This window comes from Piliocolobus tephrosceles, chromosome 20, assembly GCF_002776525.5.
Source record: "Piliocolobus tephrosceles isolate RC106 chromosome 20, ASM277652v3, whole genome shotgun sequence".
Taxonomy (NCBI): domain Eukaryota; kingdom Metazoa; phylum Chordata; class Mammalia; order Primates; family Cercopithecidae; genus Piliocolobus; species Piliocolobus tephrosceles.
Window position 1 is genome coordinate 4,977,076 of NC_045453.1, and position 26,715 is coordinate 5,003,790.

General features: G+C 44.1%; 1 protein-coding gene across 5 annotated transcripts in view; it reads left to right on the forward strand.

Annotated features, from left to right (window-relative positions):
* Positions 1-956: 956 nt before the first annotated feature.
* The window catches only part of TM9SF4 (transmembrane 9 superfamily member 4), a 57,519-nt gene continuing 31,760 nt past the window's right edge, over positions 957-26,715 (forward strand). Inside the window, exons 1-2 of one of the 5 annotated variants that reach the window (XM_023220404.2) lie at positions 957-1,299; positions 24,039-24,152. In XM_023220404.2, coding sequence (XP_023076172.1) covers positions 1,285-1,299; positions 24,039-24,152 — 129 coding nt within the window. In that variant the 5' untranslated portion in view covers positions 957-1,284. Of the gene's footprint in view, positions 1,584-24,038; positions 24,153-26,715 lie in introns of all 5 variants that reach the window. The other 4 variants (XM_023220407.1, XM_023220405.2, XM_023220408.1 and 1 more) reach the window with 4 other exon arrangements.

Consider the following 26,715-nt stretch of genomic DNA (forward strand, 5'->3'; position numbering starts at 1 on the left):
CCTCTTAAGGCCTAGGCTCAGTACTGGCAGAATCACTTGTAACACATCCTATTAGTCAAAGCAACCGACATGACCAGTCAGATTCAACAGGAGGTAAAACAGAGTCTATCTCTTGAGAAGGGAACCGTATGCTCATCATGCAAGGATGGACAGAACCAGACGGCAGCTATCTGCAGAGAATCCACCACAGTGGTGCCCACAGGTGGGGATCAGAATTCAACTGTCCCTTGCCCTCTAGAATTAGATAAAAAGAGTCTTATGAACTGTTTTAGCACAATGCTAAGTGCTGCAGCACACACCAAATGCTCAGCAAGTGCTGATGATTATTATTAATCATTATTATTCTTTTAATAGCTTTTTAAAACAGTCTAAGATAGCACTGTATTCAGTTTAAAGTGATATCATGGGCCAAATGAACTTTGAGTTCTTTCCTAACCTTAATACCATGATTCTTTGAGTCTCTTTTTTACAGATTTGGAAACTGAGGCTTAGGAAGATTGCGTGACTTATCTGGAGTTACATACTAAGCTGGTGCATGACGTCCACATTCAGAGATATCTCCCTCCACTGAATACGCTGGTTTTCACTCCTTCACTTAAAAAATAATGTATTGGGCACCTACCACAAGCCCAAAGGAGTATAATAAACATATACTGACAATTATTTATTGAATACATCCTATGTAATATCGTGTCACTGAATCCTCATCACAAGCCTATGATGAACCCCTTTCCCATTTTACAGATGGGAATGAGGCAGAGCAAGGTTAAAACAAAAAGCAAACAAACAAACAGGGTCTATCCTCATAGGGATTACAGTCTACTAAAGAGGATATAGGACAGTCAAACAAATAATTAAATATATCATTACAAATTGTTCTTGGAGTCTGACTGCCCTTGGAGCCCGAGTGCCCACCCTCTCCCTCAAATCAAGGTCTCAGGTAGCCCTGGCAATGGGTCTTCCTGCCAGTAGTAAAGACGGCGCTGAGAGCACGAGCGCATTTTCACACACCCCCATTACCCACAATGCAGCGGGGATAGGGGCGGCTCAGTTTCTGCCAGGAGCTAATATGGCTTCCATAGTTACACCGTTCTCTCTCTTCAACTAATCAGTGACCTTACTTTCCCAGACCAGACTGTCGAGCAGGAGCTAAGACTCCTTTTACCCTGTGCTGACCGCTACTACAGGAGCGGTTGAAGCTAGGCGACCACCTTGCGGAGTTAAACTCCGTAACCTGGAAGCACCACTTCCGCTGACGTCATTACGGCGACACGTGGATCCAAGATGGCGACGGCGATGGTGAGTGAAGGAGACTCCGGGAACGGGAGCTGGAGCGGGGCCCTCCGGGGTATCCCAGGATCTTCCAGCACCCCATGCCTGACCCTGAGCCACCTCCGGGACCCCTGACTCAGGCCTGAGGGCTGCCTCTGACTGGGTTGGTCTCCCCCGAGATCCACCTCCCCGGCCCTGCCCCTGCACTCAGCCTTGTCAAGGCCCCAAGTTTTGGGGGAGGCGCCGTTTCGGAGAGAGACTTTGGCTGCTACCTTCGCCGGTTCCCATTCTACTTTTGGTCTCCGCCCACTGTGAGCCCCATTTTCCAGTTTTCACCTCCCAGTCCTGACCCCTCTGAAGACCCCCGCCCCTGTTATTCTCATCCTTGCTCCTCCCCGTCACGTCCAGACCCTGCTCTCCCCGCCTCACCACCATCCTAACCAGTCCGCGGATGTGACCTCCCTCTGACCACCCTCCCAGCCCAAGCGCTGCCTCAGATCCTTTTCAGAGCCCTGTCCTCACTTACACTCATAGCTGTCCCCATCGCGCACTCCTTTTGACTGCCGCTACCCCAGAGCTTGCCCTCACCTACCCCACCCCCATCTTTCATCCCTAGACGCTTCCCTACGCTTCCTGTCTTCCCTCAGTCAACTCCCTGCCCCTCTCATAGGGACCTTTTACCCTGTTGGTTCTCAAACTTTACTGTGCGAAAGAATCTCGGGGTGTGCAGCAGGAGGCGTGCTAAAAATGCAGTTTCTTGAGCAGCCCCACTCCCAAAGATTCTAATTCCATAGGGCCAGGTGATGCCCAGGAATCTGCCCTTTTGTAAGCACTCCAGTGATTATGGTGGAGGTGGTCTGTGAACTACGTTTGGAAAACACTAATAGCACCACCTCACTGGTGTCCTTCCCATTCCCCAACATGGCCACACAGCTCGTTAGGGATGAAGGCTCATTATGATGAAGCTATATGTTGGGATGAAGTCTGTGTGGATGAGGGTGGAGGTAAAAGAGCCATACTTGGAAGTTGGGTCAGAGCTTGCGGGCTCCTGATGCAGAACCCTGGAAGTAAATCTTTGAAGGACTGGCCCTTCTTCCAAAAGTTTAGTTCAAATTCTGCTCGTCAAGAGACCAAAACTAAAATTGAAGTCACTTAGTTCAGAATGATTTTCTGGATCTTCCTGCATACTGTTTCGTCAGCAGATAATTTCATCCTGGGAGTGAATGACAAGGAAGGCTCAGAGAAAAGGAAATGACATTTGATTTTAGCAAAGGAAGATTCTGGCTTAAATAATTTGGTGTTGGTTTTCTCCAAACAGGGATATATTATTGACTGGTAGCAGTTTTCCCTCCTTCTCTTAGCTGACTGAGAACTTATCTTTTGTTTAATGAGGGATTCCTTATTTAGAACTTCAGAGGTCACGTAAAAAGATTTCATGACCTTACCTGGTTTCTGTGGTTTCAGACTTCAGGCTGAACCATGAATGGAGCAAATCCTCAAAGTAGTATATTGAAACTTGTATATATATATGTATATATATATATATTCTGGTGCACATTCAGAACAAAGATGGTGTGAGAACTTAACAGGAAATCACACCCTCTCTTGCTATAAGGAAAACATTGAATAAAGTGAATAAAGTAGTATTTACAGCACTGCACTGGGAAATCCCTTCCTTGGTCAGAGATTTTTAAGAGGTTATAAGTTAGCCATACATATATGTGGTACACATCTATTTAGTCAACAAATATTTGAGTACTGATTCTGTTCCATGAACTAGGGGTATAGTTGTGAATTCGAGGGTCAAGGTCCCTACACTTGTGGAGCCTTTCTAATTTGAGGAGACAGGCAGTGAACAAGTAAATACATGAACAAAATAACATCATCAGTAAATGCCGTGAGGACAGCAAAATTAAGTGATAGTGATTGGGGTGACTGGATGACACAGCTACTTTGGATTGAGTGGCCAGAAAGAAGTCTTCTCAGAGGAGGTGACTTGAGCTGAAACATAATTAACAAGAAGGAACCAGCCATTCAAAGAATGTTCCAAGCAAAGGAAATGGCAAGTGTAAGGGGCCGAGATGGGAGGGAGCTCGGTGTTTTTGAGGAACACACAGAAGGCTGGAGGAGCCGAAGCATGGTGAGGGTTAGGGTAGGAGAGAATGATACAAGATGAAACTGGAGGGAAGCAAGAGCAACTGTTTTGAGAAGCATGCCTGGAATTGGGATGGACTGCAGTCTACATTTTGTTGACGGTCGATTGCATTTTGAAATAGAGTGTTGTATTAGGCTGCTTCCCCTTCCCATCCCCTTGAGGACAGTACTTGAAGGGAGCCAGCTTGTTCTCAGTTGGCACAGAGGCTGTGGAAAGGAGTTTGGATTTTAGTCTAAGCACAGTGGAAAGGACGGAGATTTTGCCCAGCACAGTGACTCAACCTGTAATCCCATAATTCTGGGAGACCAAGACCGGGAGATCGCTTGAGCTCAGGAGTTTGAGACCAGCTTGGACAACATGGCAAAACCCTATCTCTACAAAACAAAAAAAAATACAAAAGGAAAAAATTAGCTGGGCTTGGTGGTGTGCACCTGTAGTACTAGCTACTTCGGGGGCTGAGGTGGGAGGATCACTTGAACCTGGGAGGTCAGTACCAAGGATACAGTGAGCCCTGATTACAGCACTGCACTCCAGCTTTGGCAACAGAGCAAGACCCTGTCTTAAGAAACGACAACAGGCCGGGAGCAGTGGCTCATGCCTGTAATCTCAGCACTTTGGGAGGCTGAAGCAGGCGAATCACTTGAGGCCAGGAGTTCGACACCAGCCTGGCCGACATGGCGAAACCCTGTCTACTAAAATACAAAAATTAGCCGGGTGTGGTGGCACGCACCTGTAATCCCAGCTACTCGGGAGGCTGAGGCACGAGAATCGCTTGAACTCAGGAGGTGGAGGCTACAGTGAGCCAAGATCGTGTCACTGCACTCCAGCCTGGGCGACAAGAGTGAGACCCTGTCTCACAAAAACAAAACAAAACAAAAAACACCACCAACAACAAAACCCTGAAAGTACGGTGATTTAGCGTTTGTTGTGCCACCCAGGAGTACTGTACTGAAAACAGTAACTGATTTAAAGAAACTGAATATGTAATGTATGCAGTGACCCGCAGAGGCCAGTTTAAAGGGTGCATATGGAGAAACTTCATATCTGGGGCAATAGTGAAAAGGTGTGGAAGCAAATTTATTACGGGGGTATGTGAATAAGGGGCAAAGTGGAGTCACAGGGTTGAGTTTGATCTGTGTCAGCACTTCATTACACGGAAGTCAGAATAGTCCCCACTCCCTCATACACACCCTCATTTCATAACCGTTGGTAGGGGGTGAGGGGTGCGGTAGATCTACTTGGGAGTGTATGGGTCTCTGAGGTGAGTCATACAGCCAAAGAGGAACTGAACTAGTGGATTCAGTGGCTGTGGGAACAGCTGGGTTTTTGGTTTGTCCTTTGTTTTGAAAGTTAGGGTTGTGGGCGCAAGTGCAGCGGCCTATGAGCCTTTCCCTTTCTCTCCTTAGTGAATGGCTCTTCTTCCCCAAGCATTGGGCTGCCATCTCCCAGAATGATGTTAGTATAGAGGATGTTTCCTGAACCTGCAGGGCAAGACTTCTCCCTCCATAAAAGATAGCTGGTATAAACTGAAGTTCTCTTTGATTTTCCTGTCTTCTTCCATCCTTAGATTTAGACTACTCTGTGAAGTTGCAGGATACAGTGTTGATCTAGCTAGGTCTGAATTGAGAGGTGGACTCATGTCTCGCTCTTTATGGAAAATGGTTGTTGGGAATATTATTTCACTGGAACTTGGGAAATGTCCGTTGAGTACATTTCTAGATGTCTCAGGAGTCTAGAAACTTCAGTTTGGAGAATAAAACTCTGTACTTCTCTCACATCATTGTTCATACTGTTTTGGTTTTTATTATAATCTTTGTTATGGATATAATTCATATGCCATAAAATTCACCCCTTTAAAGTATATAATTTAGTGGGTTTTAGTGTTTTCATAGGTTGTGCATACACTAAATGTGATGGTTATCACCATTGTGTAATTCAGAACATTTCATCACCCCCAAAAGAGAGTCACTCCCTACTCTTCCCTCCCCACAGCCCTAGGCAACTACTAATTTACCTTCTGTCCCTATGGATTTGCCTATTATGGACATTTCATACAAAGATAATTATATAATATGTGATCTTTTGTGTCTGGCTTCTTAGCATAATGTTTTCAAAGTTTGTTCATGTTGTATCATGTATCAGTAGTGCCGCATCCCTTTTTATGGCTGAATCTTCCCTTGTATGGATGTACCACAGCTTGTTTATCATTCATCAGTTGATGGACATTGGGATTGTTTTCACTCTTTGGCCGTTAGGTATAATGCTGCTGTGAACATTCAGGTGTAAGTTCTTGTGTGAACATAACGTTCAGTTTCCTTGGGCGTATAGGGGTGTAATTGGTGCATCAGTTCACACTGTTTTGCGGTTACTTGGGTTTGATCCAGTCCAGAAACAGAGGAATGGAATGAATGACATCAAGATTCCTTTATGCTAATGGAGCCAATGCCAGTAGTCCCTCCAGCCCCAGTCAAAGGCCCAGAAACTGGTTTTGTTTGTTTTTTATTATTATTTGAGACAGGATCTCACTCTGTCATCCAGGCCGGAGTGCAGTGGCACAATCATAGTTCACTGCAGTCTCCGCCTCCTGGGCTCAGGCGATCATCTTGCCTTAGCCTCCTAAGTAGCTGGGACTACAGGCACTCACCACATCCAGCTAATTTTTAAATTTTATTTTTCCTAGAGACAGGGTCTTGCTATGTTGCCCAGGCTAGCCTTGCAACATCTCCTGGCCTCAAGCAATCCTCCCGTCTTGACCTCCGAAAGTGCTGGGATTACAGGCGTGAGTCACTGTGCCAGGCTGAAGCTGTTTTTAATGGTGGAATGTGGTGCTAATCAGGTTGGATGATAGAGTCCTGGAACAGAAGGCCAGGAGCCTGAGCTGTGCCATCAGTCTTGTGTGCAGGAAGTGGCTGTCTCCTGTGGACCCTGTGTACAGGAGGACATGAGCTGACTGAAGAAGGAACACTGGAGCAGGAGCCAGCAGCCTGGGCTTGGTCCCAGCGCTGCCACTGATGCATTGTGTGGCCTGGGGCAAATGACTTTGGCTTTGTTAGTCTGTTTTCCACATATGACGTGTGTGAAATTAAGGTTTGGACTTGATGATTTCCAAATTCCAAGTTAAAAATTTTGTAGTTTGGAATACTTGCATTTAAGGTGAGTTTTGCTAATATGCCTATAAAATCAGACTTATCTAGTTTTTTCCATGATGATGGTCCCTGTGATCTTTCCAAGCTATTGTGTTGGTTGTGCTGTCTGTCTTATCACCCAGGTTTCCCCACCTGGCTCATGTTCTGCAGGAGCTACTGTGTCCTTGGAACCGAGGTGCTGACATCGGGCCTTGGTTAAATGTGTTTCTCTGAGGGGTCCCTTTAAAGGAATGCCGTTAACCCCCATCAGGAAGTACAGAGGAGGTTGGGATCCCATTAAGTTGCCTCTTGGTTTCTGTTTTACAACTTGGACAAACGTCTCTCTTTGATCTTGGCATTAAAGAAGCAGGTCACAGAATGTTGGAGAAGGTTGAGTTTTGATCTCTGGGCACTGGCAAGAAGGTGGGAAGAACCCAGGATGAGGACAGCCATCTGGCCACAGATGAATAATAGGAGCCATCTACCACCTCCAAGCCTGCTTTGATCCCTGAACCGTTTGCTGACACTGGAGTTTCCCAAATGGGGCATGGATGGGGACACCCAGGACGTCTCAGTTCCATCTCATTCCTTTTCATTGCTTCCTTCTCTCCCTTCCTAACATGGTTTCTCACCTATGCCTGATGCATTAGACCGACAGACCTCCCAGGGTTTGAAATCCTGGTCTTATGCTTGGTCTGAGAATATGGGCTAGCCTCCCAGCTCTGACACTGATTACTTTTGTGACTTTGGACTAGTTGGTTATATGATTTTGAGAAAACTGTTTGCCCTTTTAAGCCTCAATTACCTTATATTAAAAATTTTTTATTTTGGTAATAACAAAATCTACCACTTTAAGCTTCTTTTTTTTTTTTTTTTTTTGAGACAGAGTCTCACTCTGTTGCCCAGGCTGGAGTGCAATGGTACGATCTCAGCTCACTGCAACCTCCGTCTCCTGGGTTTGAGCAATTCTCTTGCCTCAGCCTCCCAAGTAGCTGGGATTACAGGCGTGTGCCACCACGCCTGGCTAATTTTTGTATTTTTTGTAGAGAGAGGGTTTCACCATGTTGGCCAGGCTGGTCTCGAACTCCTGACCTGGGTGATCCACCTGCCTCCGCCTCCCAAAGTGCTGGGATTACAGGCATGAGCCACCATGACTGGCCCACTTTAAGCGTTTTTAAGTGTGCAGTTCAGTGGCATTAAGTACATTGACACGTATACAGCTGTTAGCACCATCCGTCTCCAGAACTTTTTAATCTTCTCATTTTTGAAACAAGGATGATATTCTCAAGGGGTTGTTGTGATGATTAAATGAACTATGAGATGAAAGTGCTAGCACAAAGAGGACGCTCTGTAACTTTACTCCAAGGTTTGAAGTCTTCCTGAGGTGAGCTATCTAAGCCTGCTGCTTGGGCTAGCTGAGAGTTCTTTTATAAATACCCGAGGTGGAGACAGGAGAGCTGTACGCTTCTGCACTTTCTGGTGTCAAGGTTGAAGTCTGGTTGCCTCTTGCTTTGTGAGGGTGGTTGTTAGTTTCACCTGGACTTCCACAGCCTGCTGTAGGTTTTTCCTACCTGCAAATTACAGCTTTGAGTCTTTCATGTGTCTCTGTTCAACAGCTACTCTGTTTCTGTAGGCTCTGAAATAAAGGCTACATTTTCAGTTTCCTGTGGCTAATTTGTTTTTTGTTTGTTTGTTTGTTTTTTCTTGCTCTGTGAGTTCTTTAGTTCCCTGGGCCTGCTTAGTAAGTAGTCTCTAGCTGTCATTAGCCTTCATTCACATGCGGTTGGATTCTTGGTACACTTTAACTGACTGGGTAATTGACTTCAGTTAACTGTTGGCAAACTGTGCCCAAAGCCTGTTTCTTTTTTTTCTCTCTTTTTCCTTTTTCTGTCTTTTTATTATTATTATTATTATTATTGCTTAATCTGAGGGAGCAGTTACTGACATGGTCTCAAAATGGTGACTGTCGCCAGGCACAGTGGCTCACACCTGTAATCCCAGCACTTTGGGAAATGCCGAGTGCGGGGTGGGTCACTTGAGGTCAGGAGCTCAAGACCAGCCTGGCCAACATGGCGAAACCCCATCTCTACAAAAATACAAAAAATTTGCTGGGTCTGGTGGCAGGCACCTGTCATCCCAGCTACTCAGGATGCTGAGGTAGGAGAGTCACTTGAACCCAGGAGGTGGAAGTTGCAGTGAGCCAAGATCGTACCACTGCACTCCAGCCTGGGCAACAGAGTTAGACTCTGTCTCAGAAAAGAAAAAAAGTGACTGTCTTTTAGAAAGTAAAAGAATCTAGTCTATTTTTAAGGAAAATGCTGCTTTTGCGGTAGGAAAGGCATGGAACAGGAACCAGAAAGGCTGTTCAGATTGACCAGATGTATTGCTGCTAGTTGATGCTATTTATGGGAAAGGAGATTGCAAGGCAGAGGGCTCCAGAAAAGGTTAACTTCTGGTTACAGAGAAATGCGAGTGAATGAAATAATTTTTAGTTCTCAGGGAAACTTCCTGTTTTCTTTGGAAAATGTTAGTTGTTCATACCTTTCAAACTGGGTGAGGTGAATCTGAAGTAGTTTGGGGTACTTTTGAGTCCTAGCAGCCCTTCATTAGACAGCTGTTTGGGGGAGATATTTCTGAGTGCCCAACCCGCCCCACCCCCAAGAATAAAACAGATAGGGAGGGAAAGACCTTGATTCTTGGTTCTCTTGAGCTTTATAACATTCCAGGTCACCTGTATCTTTGCCAGTGATGGCGTGTTAGATTACAGCACAAAAGGCTTCTAGATTGCCATCACCTTATTGCTTGATATGCTGCCTTTGCGGTCTCATGACTTGCAAACCAAGTAGCAAAAGCAAAATGACGTTGAATGGGCTGGCTCACATCTCTTAGGACTCCTCGCATGGCTCTGAACACGCAGAAGATGATTTACTAAATATTTAATTGACTTTTGAGACTGAACCTCACATGGGAGTTAATGAGGCGATCAATTAAAAATTAAGGCCGGGCACGTTGGCTCAAGCCTGTAATCCCAGCACTTTGGGAGGCCGAGACCGGCGGATCACGAAGTCAGGAGATCGAGACCATCGTGGCTAACACGGTGAAACCCCGTCTCTACTAAAAAATACAAAAAACTAGCTGGGCGAGGTGCCGGGCGCCTGTAGTCCCAGCTACTCGGGAGACTGAGACAGGAGAATGGCTTAAACCCGGGAGGCGGAGCTTGCAGTGAGCTGAGATCCGGCCACTGCACTCCAGCCTGGGTGACAGAGCGACACTCCGTCTCAAAAAAAAAAAAAAAAAAAATTAAAAGATTTAAAGGAATTTCATAAGAAGCAGGTACTTTGCTACTTCCTTACAGAAAAGAACAGCAGACCAAACATTGTCTTATCAGGCTATCAGGAGTATAGAAGGTGATGAAGTCATAGAATCACAAAAAGTTGGAACAGTATCCAGGGGTTTTTACCAGAGACCCATGAACTTCTAGTCCTTGATTCTCTGTGTATTGGAATATTTTTTTGAGAGCAGTATCTGTAGCTTTGTAAATTTCTCAGAGGGATTTGTGACACCCTCCCCAAGATTAAAAATTGCTAATCTGTCTGCTTACCCACAAACCTGGTGCCAGAACCCCCTCTGCAGCCCACTTTCTGCACATCTTCTGTGGAACTCATCCTGGTATTTTCAGAGGCAACCCATTTCCTTCGCTTCTTAAAATATAAATGAGTATTTGTCTTTATTTTTAATTTTTTAATTTTTTTAGAGACAGGGTCTCACCCTGTCACCCAAGTTGGAATGCAGTGGTGGAATCATAGCTCACTCTAACTGCAGCCATCGGACTCCTGGGCTCAGGTAATCCTCCCACATAATTATAGACGTTAGCTACTATGCCCAGCCTAAATGTGTTTATTTCATTTTATTTATTTTATTTTTTTGAGACAAGATCACACTCCTGCTCAAGCTGGAAGGCAGTGGTGTGATTTCTCCTCACTCCAACCTCCACCTCCCAGGCTCAAGTGATCTCCCACCTCCACCTCCGGAGTAGCTGTGACTATAGGCAAGCGCCACCATTCCTCATTAATTTTTTGTATTCTTTGTAGAGATGAGGTTTTGCTCAGGCTGGTCTCAAACTTCTGGGCTGAAGCGATCCACCTGCCTCAGCCTCACAAAGTGCTGGGATTACAGTCGTGAGCTACTGTGCCCATAAATGTATTTATTTTGAGTAAGAGTGATCCATGTACGTGGAAAAATGTATTAAAAAGCTATAAAAGTATCAAAACATTATGTTGTGTGCCTACCATAAATATACTCAATTTTTATTTGTCAATCTTTAAAAAGCTACAAAATAGATCAGGCGCAGTGGCTCACACCTGTAATCACAGCACTTTGGGAGACTGTGTTGCTCATAAAGGAATACCCGAGGCTGAGTAATTTATAAAGAAAAGAGGTTTATTTGGCTAGGTGTGGTGGCTCATGATTGTAATCTCAGCACTTTTGGAAGCTGAGGCAGGTGGATCGCTTGAGCCCAGGAGTTCAAGACCATCCTGGGCAACATGGTGATACCCAGTCTCTATTAAAAATACAAAAATTAGGGCTGGGCGCGGTGGCTCATGCCTGTAATCCCAGAACTTTGGGAGGCCGAGGCAGGCAGATTCTCGTGGGTGTGTGGTGGTACCTCACTGTGATTTTGGTTTGCATTTCCCTATTGACAAATGATATTACATATCTTTTATGCTTATTAGTCATTCATATATCTTCTTCGGTGAATTTCTGTACAAATCTCTTGTCCATTTTTAAATTGGATTGTCATTTTCTTATTAAGTTTTAAGTCTTCTTTGTATACTCTGGATATAAGTTCCTTATCAGATACATGATTTGCAGAGAATTTTCCCCTAGTCTGTGGCCCATCTTTCCATTTTCTTAGTGGTATCTTTGGAAGTGTAAAAGTTTTTAATTTTTTATGAAATTTAATTTAAATTTTTTTAATGGATTCTGGTTTTGGTGTTGTATCTAAGACATCTTTGCCTAACCCAAGATCACAACGATTTCTTATTATTCCATCTAGAGGTTTTTTAGTTGTAGCTTTTTTGTTTAGTTCTGTGATACATTTTAACTTAATTTTTGTGTGTATTTTCTGAGGTTCCATGTGCATATGGCTACCCAGTGGTCCAAGCACTATGTTTTGCAAAGACTTATTGTTTCTCTATTGAATTTGCCTTGTCAGCTTTGTTGAAAATCAGTTTACTATAAATGTAAAGATTTATTTCTAGACTTTTATGTTCCACTGATCTTTATGCATATTCTTGCCACACTGTCTTGATATTGTAACTTTATAATATGTTTAGAAATTATGTAGTATAAGTCCTCCAATTATGTTTTTAAGGTTGTTTTAGATGTTCTGGATCCTTTGTATTTCCATATAAATGTTAGAATCAGCTTGTGAGTTTCTACAGAAAAACCTGCTGGAATTTTGATAAGGATTGCGGTGAATCTGTAGATAAATTTGGGGAGAACTGACATGCTGACAATATTGAGTCTTCTAGTCCGTGAACATGGAATATCTCCCCAATTATCTTCGTTCATTTCTCAGCAATTTCAGAATTTTCAATATACAAGTCCTTTTAAAAATATATATTCCCAAATATTTTATTCTTTTTATACTAAGTGCAGCTTTTTTTTTTTTTTTTTAAGTTTTAGTTTTGGATTGTTGTTGGCTAGTATGTGGAAATACAATTAATTTTTCTATATTGATCTTGTAGTCTGATCTTGCTCAACTTGTTTATTAGTTCTAGTAGTTGTTTTGTGTATTCCTTAGGATTTTCTAGATACACAATCATGTGATCCGTAACTAAAAGCACTTTTTGCTTATTTCTTTTAATTTTTTCCCGTATGCTTCTTCAGGGATGCCCTTAATTATTAATGTATTTGCTTTAGTGCAGTGGCTTATAGTATAGCGTTGAATGGAAATGACAAGAGTCAGCATCCTTGCCTTGTTCCTGATCTTAGGGGAAATAATTCAGTTTTTCACTACTGAGTGTGATGTTGGCTGTGGATTTTTCATAGCTACCCTTTATCTGATTGAGGAAGTTCCCTTCTAGTCCTAATTTGTTGAGAGTTTTAATGATGAATATGTTGGATTTTGTCAACGGCTTTTTTTGCATCCATTATGATGATCATATGGTTTTTGTCCTTTGTTCTGTTTATCTGGTATATTAATTGATTTTCAAATATTAAGCCAACTTAGGATAAACACCACTTGGTCGTGATGTATAAACGTAGATTCAATTTTCTTTCTTTTTTTTTTTTTTTTGAGGCGGAGTCTCGCTCTGTCGCCCGGACTGGAGTGCAGTGGCCGGATCTCAGCTCACTGCAAGCTCCGCCTCCCGGGTTTACGCCATTCTCCTGCCTTAGCCTCCCCCGGAGTAGCTGGGACTACAGGCGCCCGCCACCTCGCCCGGCTAGTTTTTGTATTTTTAGTAGAGACGGGGTTTCACCGTGTTAGCCAGGATGGTCTCGATCTCCTGACCTCGTGATCAGCCCGTCTCGGCCTCCCAAAGTGCTGGGATTACAGGCTTGAGCCACCGCGCCCGGCCCGTAGATTCAATTTTCTAATATTTTGTTAAGAATTTTTTCAGGCCCGGTGCAGCGGCTCACACCTGTAATCCCAGCACTTTGGGAGGCTGAGGTGGGTGGATCATGAGGTCAGGAGATCGAAACCATCCTGGCTAACACGATGAAACCCCATCTCTACTAAAAATACAAAAAAAATTAGCTGGGCGTGGTGGCGGGCGCCTGTAGTCCAAACTACTCGGGAGGCTGAGGCAGGAGAATGGCATAAACCCGGGAGGCGGAGCTTGCAGTGAGCCAAGATTGTGCCACTGCACTTCAGCCTGGGTGACAGAGTGAGACTCTATCTCAAAAAAAAAAAAAAGGCCAGGCGCGGTGGCTCATGTCTGTAATCCCAGAACTTTGGGAGGCCGAGATGGGCGGATCACGAGGTCAGGAGATAGAGACCATCCTGGTTAACACGACGAAACCCCGTCTCTACTAAAAAATACAAAAAACTAGCCGGGCGAGGTGGCGGGCGCCTGTAGTCCCAGCTACTCGGGAGGCTGAGGCAGGAGAATGGCGTAAACCCGGGAGGCGGAGCTTGCAGTGAGCTGAGATCCGGCCACTGCACTCCAGCCTGGGCGACAGAGCAAGACTCCGTCTCAAAAAAAAAAGAATTTTTTCATCTGTTCATCATCATCTTGAACACACAGGATAGTTGTCTGTAGTTTCCTTTTCCTTTTCTTGTGATGTCTTCACCTGGCCTTAGTACATGGTTTTTAAAAAATTTATTTAGACAAGTGAAAAAAGGCTATACATAAACTACATAAACCTGCTGTGCCTCTTTTTTTTTTCCTGCATAATAGTTTATGTTGGCAGTCCTTCAGTAACAGTTCTACCTTCTATTTAAGTATGTATCGCTAAATAACCCTCCCTAAAGACTGTACCAGTTTACCTACATCTAGGCTAATCATACTTTTTAAAGCGTTATAGCTCTGTTAAGCAAAAAAATGAGATGTCATTATTTTGACCTACAGCTTTTAAATTATGAATGATGCTGAGCATCTTTTTGTGTTTGGCCATTTGAGCTTTTTTTTTAACTGCCCATTCATATTTCTTTTGGATTATTTGTCCTTTATCGGTTTTTGAGTGTCCTTGTATATTGAAGAAAGTAGTTCTTGATCAAGTATGTTAAATGTTTTTACCTAAACTGTTTTTTTCTTTCTCTTTGGTGTATTTTTTTTTTCATTTTCTTTCTTTATGCATTTATGTATCCTTTTTCTTTATACCTTCTGGATTTTGCTTTATTCTTTGGAAACTTTCCACGAAGATTATTTAAAAGCATATCCATATTTTCTTCTAGTACTTCTATTTAATTATACTTGTAAGTCTTTATGTTCTTTCCACCAGTATCAAACACTTTGGATAGCTCTCTAGCTCGCGCATTCTCTCATATATACAATTTTTTTTTTTTTTAAAGAGATAGGGTCTCCCTCTGTCATCTACGCTAGAGTGCAGTGGCACCATCATAGCTCACTGCATCCTCAAACTTCTGAACTCAAGCAATCCTCCTGCCTCAGCCTCCCAAGTAGCTAGGTCTGCAAGCCCACTTCACCATACCCAACTAATTTTTAAATAATTTTGTAGAGACAGGGTCTCACTACTTTGTCCAGGTTGTTCTCAAACTCCCGTCTGTCCTCAAGTGATTCTCCTGCCAAAGTGCTGGGATTGCTGGTGTGAGCCACCATGACTGGCCTGGGTAGCTCTACATTTTAATGTTTAGTAAAACTAGTCTGTCTTTTCGAAAAAACTATTCCTCTTTTCAAAATCACCCCAAAGTAAAGGACAAATACCAAATTGATTGCAATGGTTTGTTAAAAGAAAGGCATTGAATTGGGGGAGAGACAAGGGAGACGAACAATCAGAGGAAAAGAATTGGAGAGGGATGGTCAGAAGAGAAGAATAAGCAGTTCATCTGTGGCAATACAGTTCTTCTTGAACACCTCTAATCGTGACCTCAAACTGTCCCTAAGCATGGCTCCCAGCCTGGTGACAGACCTCTGTTCACTTGGCTGTGCTAGTTTTGGGGGAAGCCGGACTTATGTCACTTTGCAGATAACTTGCTGTGTGACCATGGGCCTGTTACTTTCCCTCTCTGACCTGGATTATATGACCTCTGAAGTTTTTTTAAAAACTTTTTTTTTTTTTGAGATTAAGTTTCACTCCGTCGCCCAGACTGGAGTGCAGTGGCATGATCTCAGCTCACTGCAACCTCCACCTCCCAGGTTCAAGCAATTCTCCTGCCTCAGCCTCCCAAGTAGTTGGGATTACAGGCGTGTGCCACCATGCCTGGCTAATTTTTGTATATTTAGTGGAGACGGGATTTCACCATCTTGGTCAGGCTGGTCTCAAACTCCTGACCTCAGGTGATCCACCCTCCTTGGCCTCTCAAAGTGCTGGGATTACAGGTGTGAGCCACCACACCCAGCCCTAAAAACTGTCTTTTTAACCCCATCAAACCCAACTTGGAATGGAACTTTGCCTTGTTTTGTTTTACTTTTAGGTTACTTTGGTTGATACAGTGTCGAATATTCTCAAGGGAATTGTTAACTTCTTGCGCTTCAAGGGAGGTCGTGAGACCTCTGATTCACCCTGTTCCTCAGGGCAGAGACCTCCTCTGCCACCTCCTCCCATGGTCACTCAGCTCACGGTGACGGTTGCATAGCTCTCCTGTTAGAAGAGCCCTTAGAGTGGGCCCGCTGCATCTCCCTTGCAGTGTCCTCCTTGGTTCTGCTTTCTTGTACAACCCAAAACAAGGCCACCCTGCCTTATGAAGCACCTACTATGTGCCAAGTGCTCTATGAACTTTATTTAATCTTTACCACTATCACCCTACCATGAGGTTAGTAGTATTTTTCTCATTTACAGATAAGAACCCAAGACTCAAAAGAGTTATAAAAATTTACCCAAAGTCACACAGCTAGAAAGTGGTAGGTTTGGGATTTGAATTCATGTCTTTATAGTCCTCAAAGCCTGTGCTCTTTCCAGTACACCAGTGGTTTTCAAAGTGTGATTTCAAGAGCAGCAGCAGCTTCTGGGAACTTGCTAGAAGTGCACATTCTCAGGCCCTGCCCCAGACCCAGGTGTTTTAGTAAGCCCTCCTGGTAATTTCCATACATGCTCAAGTTTCACCACTGCATGCCATGTCATTCCACTTCTGTACCTGGCTGCTGCTTCTCTTCACATTTGACCAAGAATTTATAAGTGATTTCTCTTTTTTCTTTTCTTTTCCTTTTTTTTGAGACACAGTCTTGCTCTGTCACCCAGGCTGGAGTGCAGTGGTGTGATCATGGCTCACTGACTGAGGTGATCCTTTCCACCTCAGCCTCCCCAGTAGCTGGGGCCACAGGCACATGCCACCACGTCCAGCTAACTTTTTGTATTTTGGGTAGAGATGGGATTTCAGCATGTTGCCAAAGCTAGTCTGAAACTCCTGGGCTCAAGCAATCCACCCACCTCTGCCTCCCAGAGTGCTGGGATTATAGGCATGAGCCACCGCACCAGGCTAGATTATTTCATTTATCCTTATTAAATGTCAAATCTAGGACTGGATATTACTATGTCTCCAAAGCAGAAATGTGCTGCACACAGCCCCCCTTTCACACACACACACACACACACACAAGCCAGGGTAACCTTTAAAACTGCAGATATGATTTATTCCTTTTCTGCTTAAAAGTCCTGAGTCTCCTCCCTGCGCTGAGAACAGAGCCCAACACTTGCTGCTCATAGGATGATCCGTGAACCAAAAGTGTCGTCATCACCTAGTAGCTTGTGAGAAATGCAGAGTCTCAGGCCCTACCCAGACCTTCTGAATCAGAATCTGCATTTTAACAAGGTCACCAAGTTATTTAAATGCACGTTAAACTTTAAGAAGCGCCAGCCTATACATTACCTGCCCAAAAGTCAGAGTTGTCGCCAGGCCTTTGCGTCTATGTTGTGCTCTTTCTGGAACCCTTCTCTCTTTCCTCTCCCCTCCCTTCGGGTTTCAGGGTAGACTTGAGTTCTTAGGTTTGCACTCCTTCCCTGCCCCAAGCCTGGGTGTATTGCTGCTCCCATGTATTCCCAACATATTGATCTTAGCCTCTTAACCTACTGAGAGCATCTGGGACCTAGTGTTGTGGTTGGCTGATGGCTCGTCTGTGTCCCCTGACCTGCCTGAAAGCTCCTTGTGGGCATGTATGCTGTGAGGCTGGCACAGTGCCTGACACACAGTAGGTGCTCAATAAGTAGTTAAACTAATTTCTTTTTTCTCTTTTTTTTAAGACAAAGTCTCGCTCTTGTCCCCCAGGCTGGAGTGTAATGGTGCGATCTCGGCTCACTGCAGCCTCCGCCTCCCGGGTTCAAGCGATTCTCCTGCCTCAGACTCCTGAGTAGCTGGAATTACAGGCGCCTGCTACCACAGTCAGCTAATGTTTGTGTTTTTAGTAGAGATGGGGTTTCACCATGCTAGCCAGGCTGGTCTCGAACTCCTGACCTCAGGTGATCTGCCCGCCTTGGCCTCCCAAAGTGTTTGGATTGCAGGCGTGAGCCACCGCACCTGGCCTGTGAACTAATTTCTGTACTGGTTTGAACATGGGCTTTGGGCTCAACCAGACTAAATCCTGTTTAATCCTAATACTGTTCAATGCCAATCCTGAGAGCCCGTCTGACTCTCAGTTTCCTCATCTGTGAAATGGGAACAAGAGTCCCCACCTCATAGGATTGTTTTCATTGAATTATTCCATGGAAAGAACCTAGAACTGTGCTTAGCACATAATCAGCATCCAATAAATGTTAGCTGCCGTTGTTATGAACATCATCTTCCAGTCTCCTCATTTGTAATGCAATTCACCTGCCTGAAAAGAGCATCCTTGTTCCTCCACGTTCTGGCTGGGTGACCTTGGGCAAGTTACTTAACCTCTGGGTCTCTGGGTCTCAGATTAATACCGTCTGCAAAATGGTGACCAAAATGTCCAGGTACCTGTAGTTGTGAGGATACCACAAATCAATGTTTGTCAGTGCCTAGCAGGGCATAGGGATTTGGTAAGCAGTAAATGGAAAGAAGGAACCAGGTCTATCACCGTGCCTTATACTTAGGTGCTCAGTGACTCTGCCTTCTTGTTGTTTTTTGGTGGTGTTTTCCTGTTAGGGCATTCTTGCTGTGTCTTTTTGTTTTTGTTTTTTATGTGTGTACTTGCTCCATTGGTTTGAAACTGGAACAAAAGTGTATTAAAGTCTTTCAGGATTTGCTTTTCATTCCTCTGCAACCTGAGCTTCTCAGAGAGCCCTTGAGTTCCCCAGGGTGGTGTCTCTCAACTAAATCTGGAGGATTCTGTTTCAAGAGAAGGTAGAAGTGCGGTAACTGCTTAGACTTAATTGGCTTGATAACCAGAGGAGATTGTGATCCCCTGCACTGGTTTCAAATCACATATCAGATGAGATTAAAAAGGTCTGGTGTCCAGCTTCTTAGGAGGAGACATTCAGAGCACAGGTTATTGATGAGCAAGAAAGAATGATAATCATACGTACATATAAGGGTTGTGGCTTACTGGTTATTAAATGTTTTCAAATCCATGTTCTTTTTTGAGCTTCACTTCTACCACATGAATCCATCCTAGTAAATGAGGACACAGCCCAGCGAAGTTGAAGTTGATTGCCCAGTGCTGCACAGCTGGGGGGAGGGTATAACCCCGGCCTTATTTTGGGACCCCAGGCTCAGTGCTTTCCCTAGCAAATGACAGCCGTCGCAGTATTGGTTGTCAAAATGCAGTTTTAAATCTAGTCAAAGAGAAATACAGACCACTACATTCCTTCTGAGAGGTTTGTATCATCTGGGATAGACCCTTCTACCTAAGCAGTGGTTTTTGACCCTGACTGCACTTTAGGCTTACCTAGAGCAGTGCTGCTTAAACTTTAACTCAGGGAACTTGCTGAAATGCAGGTTCTGATTCACTAGTTCTAGGGTAGGGCCCGAGATTCTGCATTTCTTTTCTCTTTTGAAATAAAATTTAGGGCGTACCAAGTGCATGCAGCTTTGTTACATGGGTAGATGGGGTAGTGGGGAAGTCTGGGCTTTTAGTGTAACCATTCCCTGAATAATGTACATTGTATCCAGTAAGTAATTTCTCATCCCTCACCACCTCTACCCTTCAGAGCCTCCAGTGTCTCTTATTCCACACTGTATGTCCCTGTGTACACATTATTTAGTTCCCACTTGCAAGCAAGGACATGCAGTATTTGACATTGTTTCTGAGTTGTTTCACGTAAGATAAATGGTCTCCAGTTTCATCCATGTTGCTGCAAAAGACATGATTTTATTTTTTATGGCTGAAGAGTATTCCATTGTGTGTGTGTGTGTGTGTGTGTGTACACATTTATACAGTGTCCCAAGTCCTAGATCTCCCTGAAGGCTTAGAAAGAAAAGGTGGGAGGTGCTGCTGGAGAGACACTGGGAGCGGTGGGTGGATGTTCCTCCGTGCCAAGCTAGGATTACTCTCACCTCAGTGTTCAGAACAGTGATGTTTTCTTTTGCCTCATTTATTATTTAAGTGGCATAAATACTATATAATCCTCTAAGAAAAGTAGAAAATATACATACACAAAAAAGGGAAAAAGCTCATCACTAAGACATTTTGCCTCCTAAATATTTTTCCAAAGATAACTTTTAAAAAAGGAATCCTGCCACACAATGTTCTAGCTCCTGCTTTTACTATGTGAATCTAAAGCTTGAACATTCCTACTCAAGAAATGTATCGGCCAGGTGCAGTGACTCACACTTATATCTCAGCACTGTGGGAGGCTGAGGCGGGAGAATTGCTTGAGCCCAGAAGTTTGAGACCAGCCTGGGTAATATGGGGAGATGCTGTATTTACAAAAAATAAAAAAAATTGCAGAGCATGGTGGCATGTGCCTGTGGTCCCAGCTACTTGGGAAATTGAGGTGGAAGGAACACTTGAGCCCAAGTGGTCAAGGCTGCAATGAACCGTGATTGCACCGCTGCACTCCACCCTGGACAGCAGAGTGAGACCCTGTCTCAAAAAAAGAAAAAAGAAACATGTCATCACTTTCAATGACTATTTAAATGGACATGTAATAATTTAATCCATTCCACTAACATTTGACATTTTACTATTGTAAGTAGAGAAATTTTTTTTTTTTTGAGATGGAGTTTCCCTTTGTCGCCCAGGATGGAGTACAGCTCCCTGCAACTTCCGCCTCCCCAGTTCAAGCAATTCTCCTGCCTCAGCCTCCCAAGTAGCTGGGATTACAGGCATGTGCCACCACACCTGGCTAATTTTTATTCTTTTAGTGGAGATGGGGTTTCACCATGTAGTCCAGGCTGGTCTTGAACTCCTGACCTCAGGTGATTTGCCCCCCACTTGGCCTCCCAAAGTGCTAGGATTACGGGCATGAGCTACCGCGCCCGGCCAGTAGTGAACTATTTTAAATAATGCTGTTGGCGAACACCCTTTCATGTATACATTTTGGCATACCTGACATATTTTTCTTAACATACCTAGAAGCAGAATTACAGAGTCAAAGAGTATGTACTTTTGGGGGACTTTTGGATACAGAGTGCCAGATAAACCTGCAGTAGTGTTCCAGTTTATAATCCCTATAGCCATGTGAAAATACCAAGACGGTGACATTTTAATATCTAAAATAGACAGTGTCATTGGATACAGCCATTAGTTCTAAGTTGAACTTCTGAATTGCTTTTGGTTGCCAACATAAGTATTATATTCAAAGATTCTAGCATATTACAAAAATATCCTTTGCTATTTTTCATCTCTTGATCCTTCTAAGATAAATTGGTGTGTGGTTTGTTGATAGTATCTTTGTGTGAGGATTGTTTTTCAAAAATTCAAGGTTGAGGCTTTTTTGTTTTTGTTTTTTTGTTTTTTTTTTTTTTGAGACGGAGTCTGGCTCTGTCGCCCAGGCTGGAGTGCAGTGGCCGGATCTCAGCTCACTGCAAGCTCCGCCTCCCGGGTTCACGCCATTCTCCTGCCTCAGCCTCCCGAGTAGCTGGGACTACAGGCGCCTGCCACCTCGCCTGGCTATTTTTTTTTTTTTTTTTAGTTTTTTTGTATTTTTTTTTAGTAGAGACGGGGTTTCACCGTGTTAGCCAGGATGGTCTCAATCTCCTGACCTCGTGATCCGCCCGTCTCAGCCTCCCAAAGTGCTGGGATTGTTTTGTTTTTTTAACAACTTTTGGGTGGCTGTTTTTGCCAGCAATACAGAATTTGCCTTCTTTATATTTTGGTTAACTGGAATTCAGGAACAGAGGGGAATTAGAGGAAAAAAGAGGGCAAGGTTTATTTCTCTCATATGACGCACTTGCATTCTAACCAGTGACATATGAGGGTTGGCAGAAGGTTCCAATGAGGAAGGGCCAGAATCTTCAGGTGCCTGGTCAGGTGAAGGAGGCCCGCTGACGCAGAGGAGAGCAGATGCTGTGCCCAGCCTGCAGTTGGTAGGCTTTCCATCACTACTCAGAGAGAAAGAAGAAAAATCGATTTGGTTTTGTATTCAAGCCAACCTGTACTGTGAAACCCTCCCCTTCATACCAGCGTGGAATGTCTCTAGAGAGATTTTCAAGGAACTGGTGATAGCAGTTGTCCATGGAGACCTGAAGTGGAAGGAAGATTTATTTTTCATGGCATACCCAATTGTGCTGTTTGGATTATTTACTGTAATTTGCTTTTTCAAAAAATGTTCATGCTAGTTGCTTTTAAAAAGCTTTACTCGCTTATGGTTATGCAAGATGTTAGCATTAGGGGAAACTGGGTGAAGAATGTATGGGAACCCTCTATAGTCTCTGTATAACTGTTCTGCAAATCTGAATTTACTTAAAAATAAAAAGTTCTTTTTTTAAAAAAAAAGGACAGAGGGAAAAAATCCTGTCTTCTTATCCTTCCTATCCAAATTGCCCCGTGAGGCAATTTATCTACTAGTCTTGTCATTTCTTTTAAAGATTTTCCTGCTCTCCTAATTCATCTGGCCTCCTGATTGCCAAATACAGTACACCTGTCTTAGCCATGGCACTGTGTTTATGGGTGGGGTTCAGGCTTTCCTAATGAACATCAGCTGGCAGATACTGTAAACGTTCACAACAAATCGGAGGAAAAACTCCATGAAGATATTGCTTAAAAGACTTTGACCAAGCTATGTGTCTGCAAAAAGTGTACTGAATTCCGAACCTTTTACAAATTCAGAAACTTGTAAAGCCATTTTTTTCCTCAACTTGTAGTCCAGGTAAAAGTACAGGTCATTCTGCATTTTTGGTGAGCCCCCTCACTCAGTGATCCTGATTCCTATAAAACAGTTTCACTGAGAGTCATCTGAGAGTGTGTGTGTGTGTGTGTGTGTGTGTGTGTGTGTGTGTGTGTGTGTTTGTTGGTCAGTTGGTTGCTTGGTTGGTTGGACGGGGTGTAACTTGATGGATGGGAGGGCTGTGGAGACAGGTGATCAGGAGACTATGGCCAATGTCCAGGTGGGAGGAAATAAGCATCTGAGATGCAACAGCAGTGAAAGGTTAGGGAGAGCAGTCAGATACGGAAACTGACTTGAGTTGGTGATTTAGGCGTGTGGAAGACAAAAGTTCATTGTTCAGACTGCTCAGAAGGAAGAGAATCCGGCAGCTCTTCTAGTTCCTTGCAGGGGTGAAGCGCTATTATTAAGGGAAAGAGATGCAATGGGCCTTTCTTGCCTTTGATTCCCAGGTGCCTATGCTGCATGCAGATGTTTCCTGAGTCCCCATGCTGTGCCAGGCACTGTTCATGGTGCTGCTTCCACAGAGATCACATTCAAGGGTAGAGGGACATGCAATACCCAAATAAACACATACATATAGTATATGTCAATTAGATAAGTCCATGAGGAGAAATAGATAAGGGACTAGAGAAATGGGTAATGGGAGCCCTGAGGTTGTTTTTTAGATAGAATTGTCAGTGCAGGCTTCTCTGAGGAAGTGATATTTGAGAGACCTGAATGAAATAAGAAGGAGATGTGCCATTGGGCGTGGTAGCTCACACTTGTAATCCCAGCACTTTGGGAGGCCGAGGTGGGCAGATCACCTGAGGTCAGGAGTTGAAGACCAGCGTGGGCAATATGGTGAAACACCGTCTCATCTAAAAATAGAAAAATTAGCCTGGTGTGGTCGTGGGCACCCGTAGTCCCAGCTACTTGGTAGGCTGAGGCAGGAGAATCACTTGTACCTGTGAGGCAGAGGTTGCAGTAACCTGAGATCGTGCCATTGCACTCCAACCTGGGTAACAAGCAAAACTCCATCTCAAAAAAAAGAAAAAAGATGTGCCATGCAGGTGCCTGTGGGAAGGGCATTCCAGCAGAAGGCACAGTAAAGACGAAGGCCCTGAGGGGTGCAGAAGGGTTTGTTGTCAGGACAACAAGGAGGCCCATGTGGCTGAGCTGAGCGAGGAGAGTGGGAGGTGACGGAGGCTAGCACAGTTTTGGAGAAACTTGTAGGAACATCTCTTGGTAACATAGGAGCTTTTGACAGTGTGAACCAGTTGCTATACAGAGAAATGGAATTAATTAAATGTCCTGGAGCTTTATTCCCTGCTAGCTATCCTGGGAGTTACACACTATAAATGGTTAAAAGAACATTGATCCAGAAGCGGGGAGACGTGGCTCCTGTGTGACAGTCTTCCCTTTTGCCCAGGTGTTAATTACTTTGTGGCTTACTCCTGAAAGTGCAGAATTGTTGTCTTGTGGCAGTCTTGGGGGCATTTGGGAGACAACGTTTACGAGGTCTCCAGGCTTCATGGGTCAGAGGGTGGTGACACTGGGTCAGTTAAAGCAACATTAAGGTGGTATGACTTGATCTTCCTCAGAGGATCTTCTTCACTTCCCCCCAATCCAACCCTGGCCTCTCTTCTGAGCAGGATTGGTTGCCATGGTCTTTACTGCTTTTCTCCCTGATGTATGAAACAAGCACCTTCTATGTGCCTGGGGTCGCGCCAATCAACTTCCACCAGAACGATCCTGTAGAAATCAAGGTAAGTGTGTTCCTGGATTTTTGGAGCCTCTGTGCTAGGCAGCGTGGCTGGAGCACCATGGTGAGCTGCTCGTGTCCATCCTGTGGTTGCAGAGAAGAAAGAATAGTGCCAGTTACCCTGGAACTCTGCCTCTCCCTCTCCCTTGTGCCTCTGGTTCTTGGTCCCCTCTCCATTTCCGGTTCTTTCTGTGTCTCTGTCCCTGTGTATGCTTTTGTATATGTGCATCTCGGTCTCTTTCTCACTCTCACTTTTGCTCTCAAGTATTCTGTCTCTGTCATGTATGTGTCCATCTGTTTTTGTGCCTTTGTCTTGCTCCACCTGCCTCTTTAGCATCTCTGCCTCCCTTTTTCACCTGCTCCATCTTCTTCTCTGTTACCAGCTTTGTCTGCATAACTCCTAGTGTCTGCTCATATCGTTCATATATTGTGAGCATCTCTTTTCTTTGGCAGTCAGACTTGTAATTGCAGGAACAGTCATTAAAATAACTTTTATTTACATGCCAGGCATATGCATGGCTTAGCTCAGGATGTCCCCCAAGGGGCTAATTCTGTATGTTACACAGATTTCCTATTCATTTTACAGATGGGGAAACTGAGGCCTGGGAAGGAAAATTAACACGTTCAAGGTCACATAGTGAGGAAGACATAGGGTTAGTTCAAACCCCATCTCTATTTAGAGGAGATGTGGTCTTTCTCTGTTGCCTAGGCTGGAGTGCAGTGGCATGAGCATAGCTCACTGCAACCTTGACCTCCCAGGCTAAAGCGATCCTTCTGCCTCAGCCTCCCAAGTAACTGGGACTGCAGGTGTGCACCACCATACCTGGCTAATTTTTTCTGTTTTCTTTTAAGTAGAGATGAGGTGTCACTATGTTGCACAGGCTGGTCTTGAACTCCTGGGCTCAAACACTTCTCATGTTTCAGCCTTCCAAAGTGCTGGGATTATCAGGCATGAGCAACCACACCCAGCCCAAGACCCCATCTCTTAACTACTGCAGTACCTTCTTCCCACTGCCTCTGTCAAAAGCTCCCTCCAGAGCAGAGCAGTGGCCTGGAGGTACCAGGGCTGCTCTGGCTTCCAGTCCCACATAGCTGAGTATGTGAGGGTGGACGCCTTGGGTGGGAAGAGAGGGAGTGGGAGGCAACATAAAGGTGGGACACATCTCTCTGTTATGTGCATTCTTTTCTCATTGTCCTGAGTGAGAATGCTAAGAAACACAAAATTGTTAAAACAGACTTTTTGGCCATTTTTCCTCAAGCAATTCATGGAATGTTTAATAGAGGTCCTTAATCCCTTCAGTTTCACATCCAGAAAGCTCTGGAACTCAGTTTTTCCAAGCACATTCGAGGCAAGAACTGACCAGAACTGAACACAAAGCTGTTTATTGACTTTTTTTATCCCACTTGATATAAATATTTTTGCATTTATCTGCACAAATAGTTATTGAATATGAGGTACTGTCCAGACCCAGCTTGGCTATGGTTTGTATACCACATTGCCTTCTAAAATCTGGAAATTTTCTTTTTTTGAGATGGAGTCTTGCTCTGTCACCCAGGCTGGAGTGCAGTGGCATGATCTCGTCTCACTGCAACCTCTGCCTCCTGGGTTCAAGCAATTATCCTGCCTTAGCCTACCGAGTACCTGGGATTGTAGGTGTGCACCACCACGCCCAGCTGATTTTTGCATTTTTAGTAGAGATGGGGTTTCACCACGTTGGCCAGGCTGGTCTCAAACTCCTGACCTCAGGTGATCTGCCTGCCTCACCCTCCCAAAATGCTGGGATTACAGGGAATCCGGAAAATTTCTAATCCCAAAAAAGATTTGAAAAAAGGTTATAGACCTGTATTCCAAAAATCTTTTATACTTTCAGGTGGTGTATGAGGAATGGTCAGTAGTTCCTAAATAGTAAAGGTAGTTTCACTCATGTTTGGATTAAAATTTTATTTTTTGTAACATTTTGATGGGTTCTGTTTTGTCTGTGGTTTCCAGAGCTATATTCTGTGTGCTTGTAGCATTTCCTAAACATTCTCCTTCATTGTCTTAAACTTTATTTTTTTATGGCTTTATTATATTTAATTGAAAGAATATATCATGGTTTATTGATCAGTTTCCCATTGCAGGGGCTTTGAGTTGAAGTTGTTTTTCATTTTTCCTCTCTTCTCTTCTCTCATTCAGCACTTTGTACCTACTTTGTACCTAGCTCTAAAGCACTGGAGTTACAGAGGTGGCCAAGGCACACGTGGTCCTTGTCCTTATAGAGCTTAAATCTTAAATGCTAATGGGAGAAACTGATTTTCAAAAAACCAGGGAAACTAATTAACATTTTATCAGACATGCTATGAAGTAAACAGTTGAAGACTGACAGTCCAGTGGATATTGGGGAGTTCCTTTAGATACCCTGGTGAAGGAAGGCCTCAGAGGCAAAGGGAGAGCTGAGACCTGAATATGAGGAGAAGCCAGGCGAGCACACAGTAGGGCAGAAAGGAGCAGTGGGTCAAAGCCTGAGGCAGGAGAGAGCTTGACTGACTCGAGGAGCTGAAGGAAGAAGATCACTGTGGTTATAAAT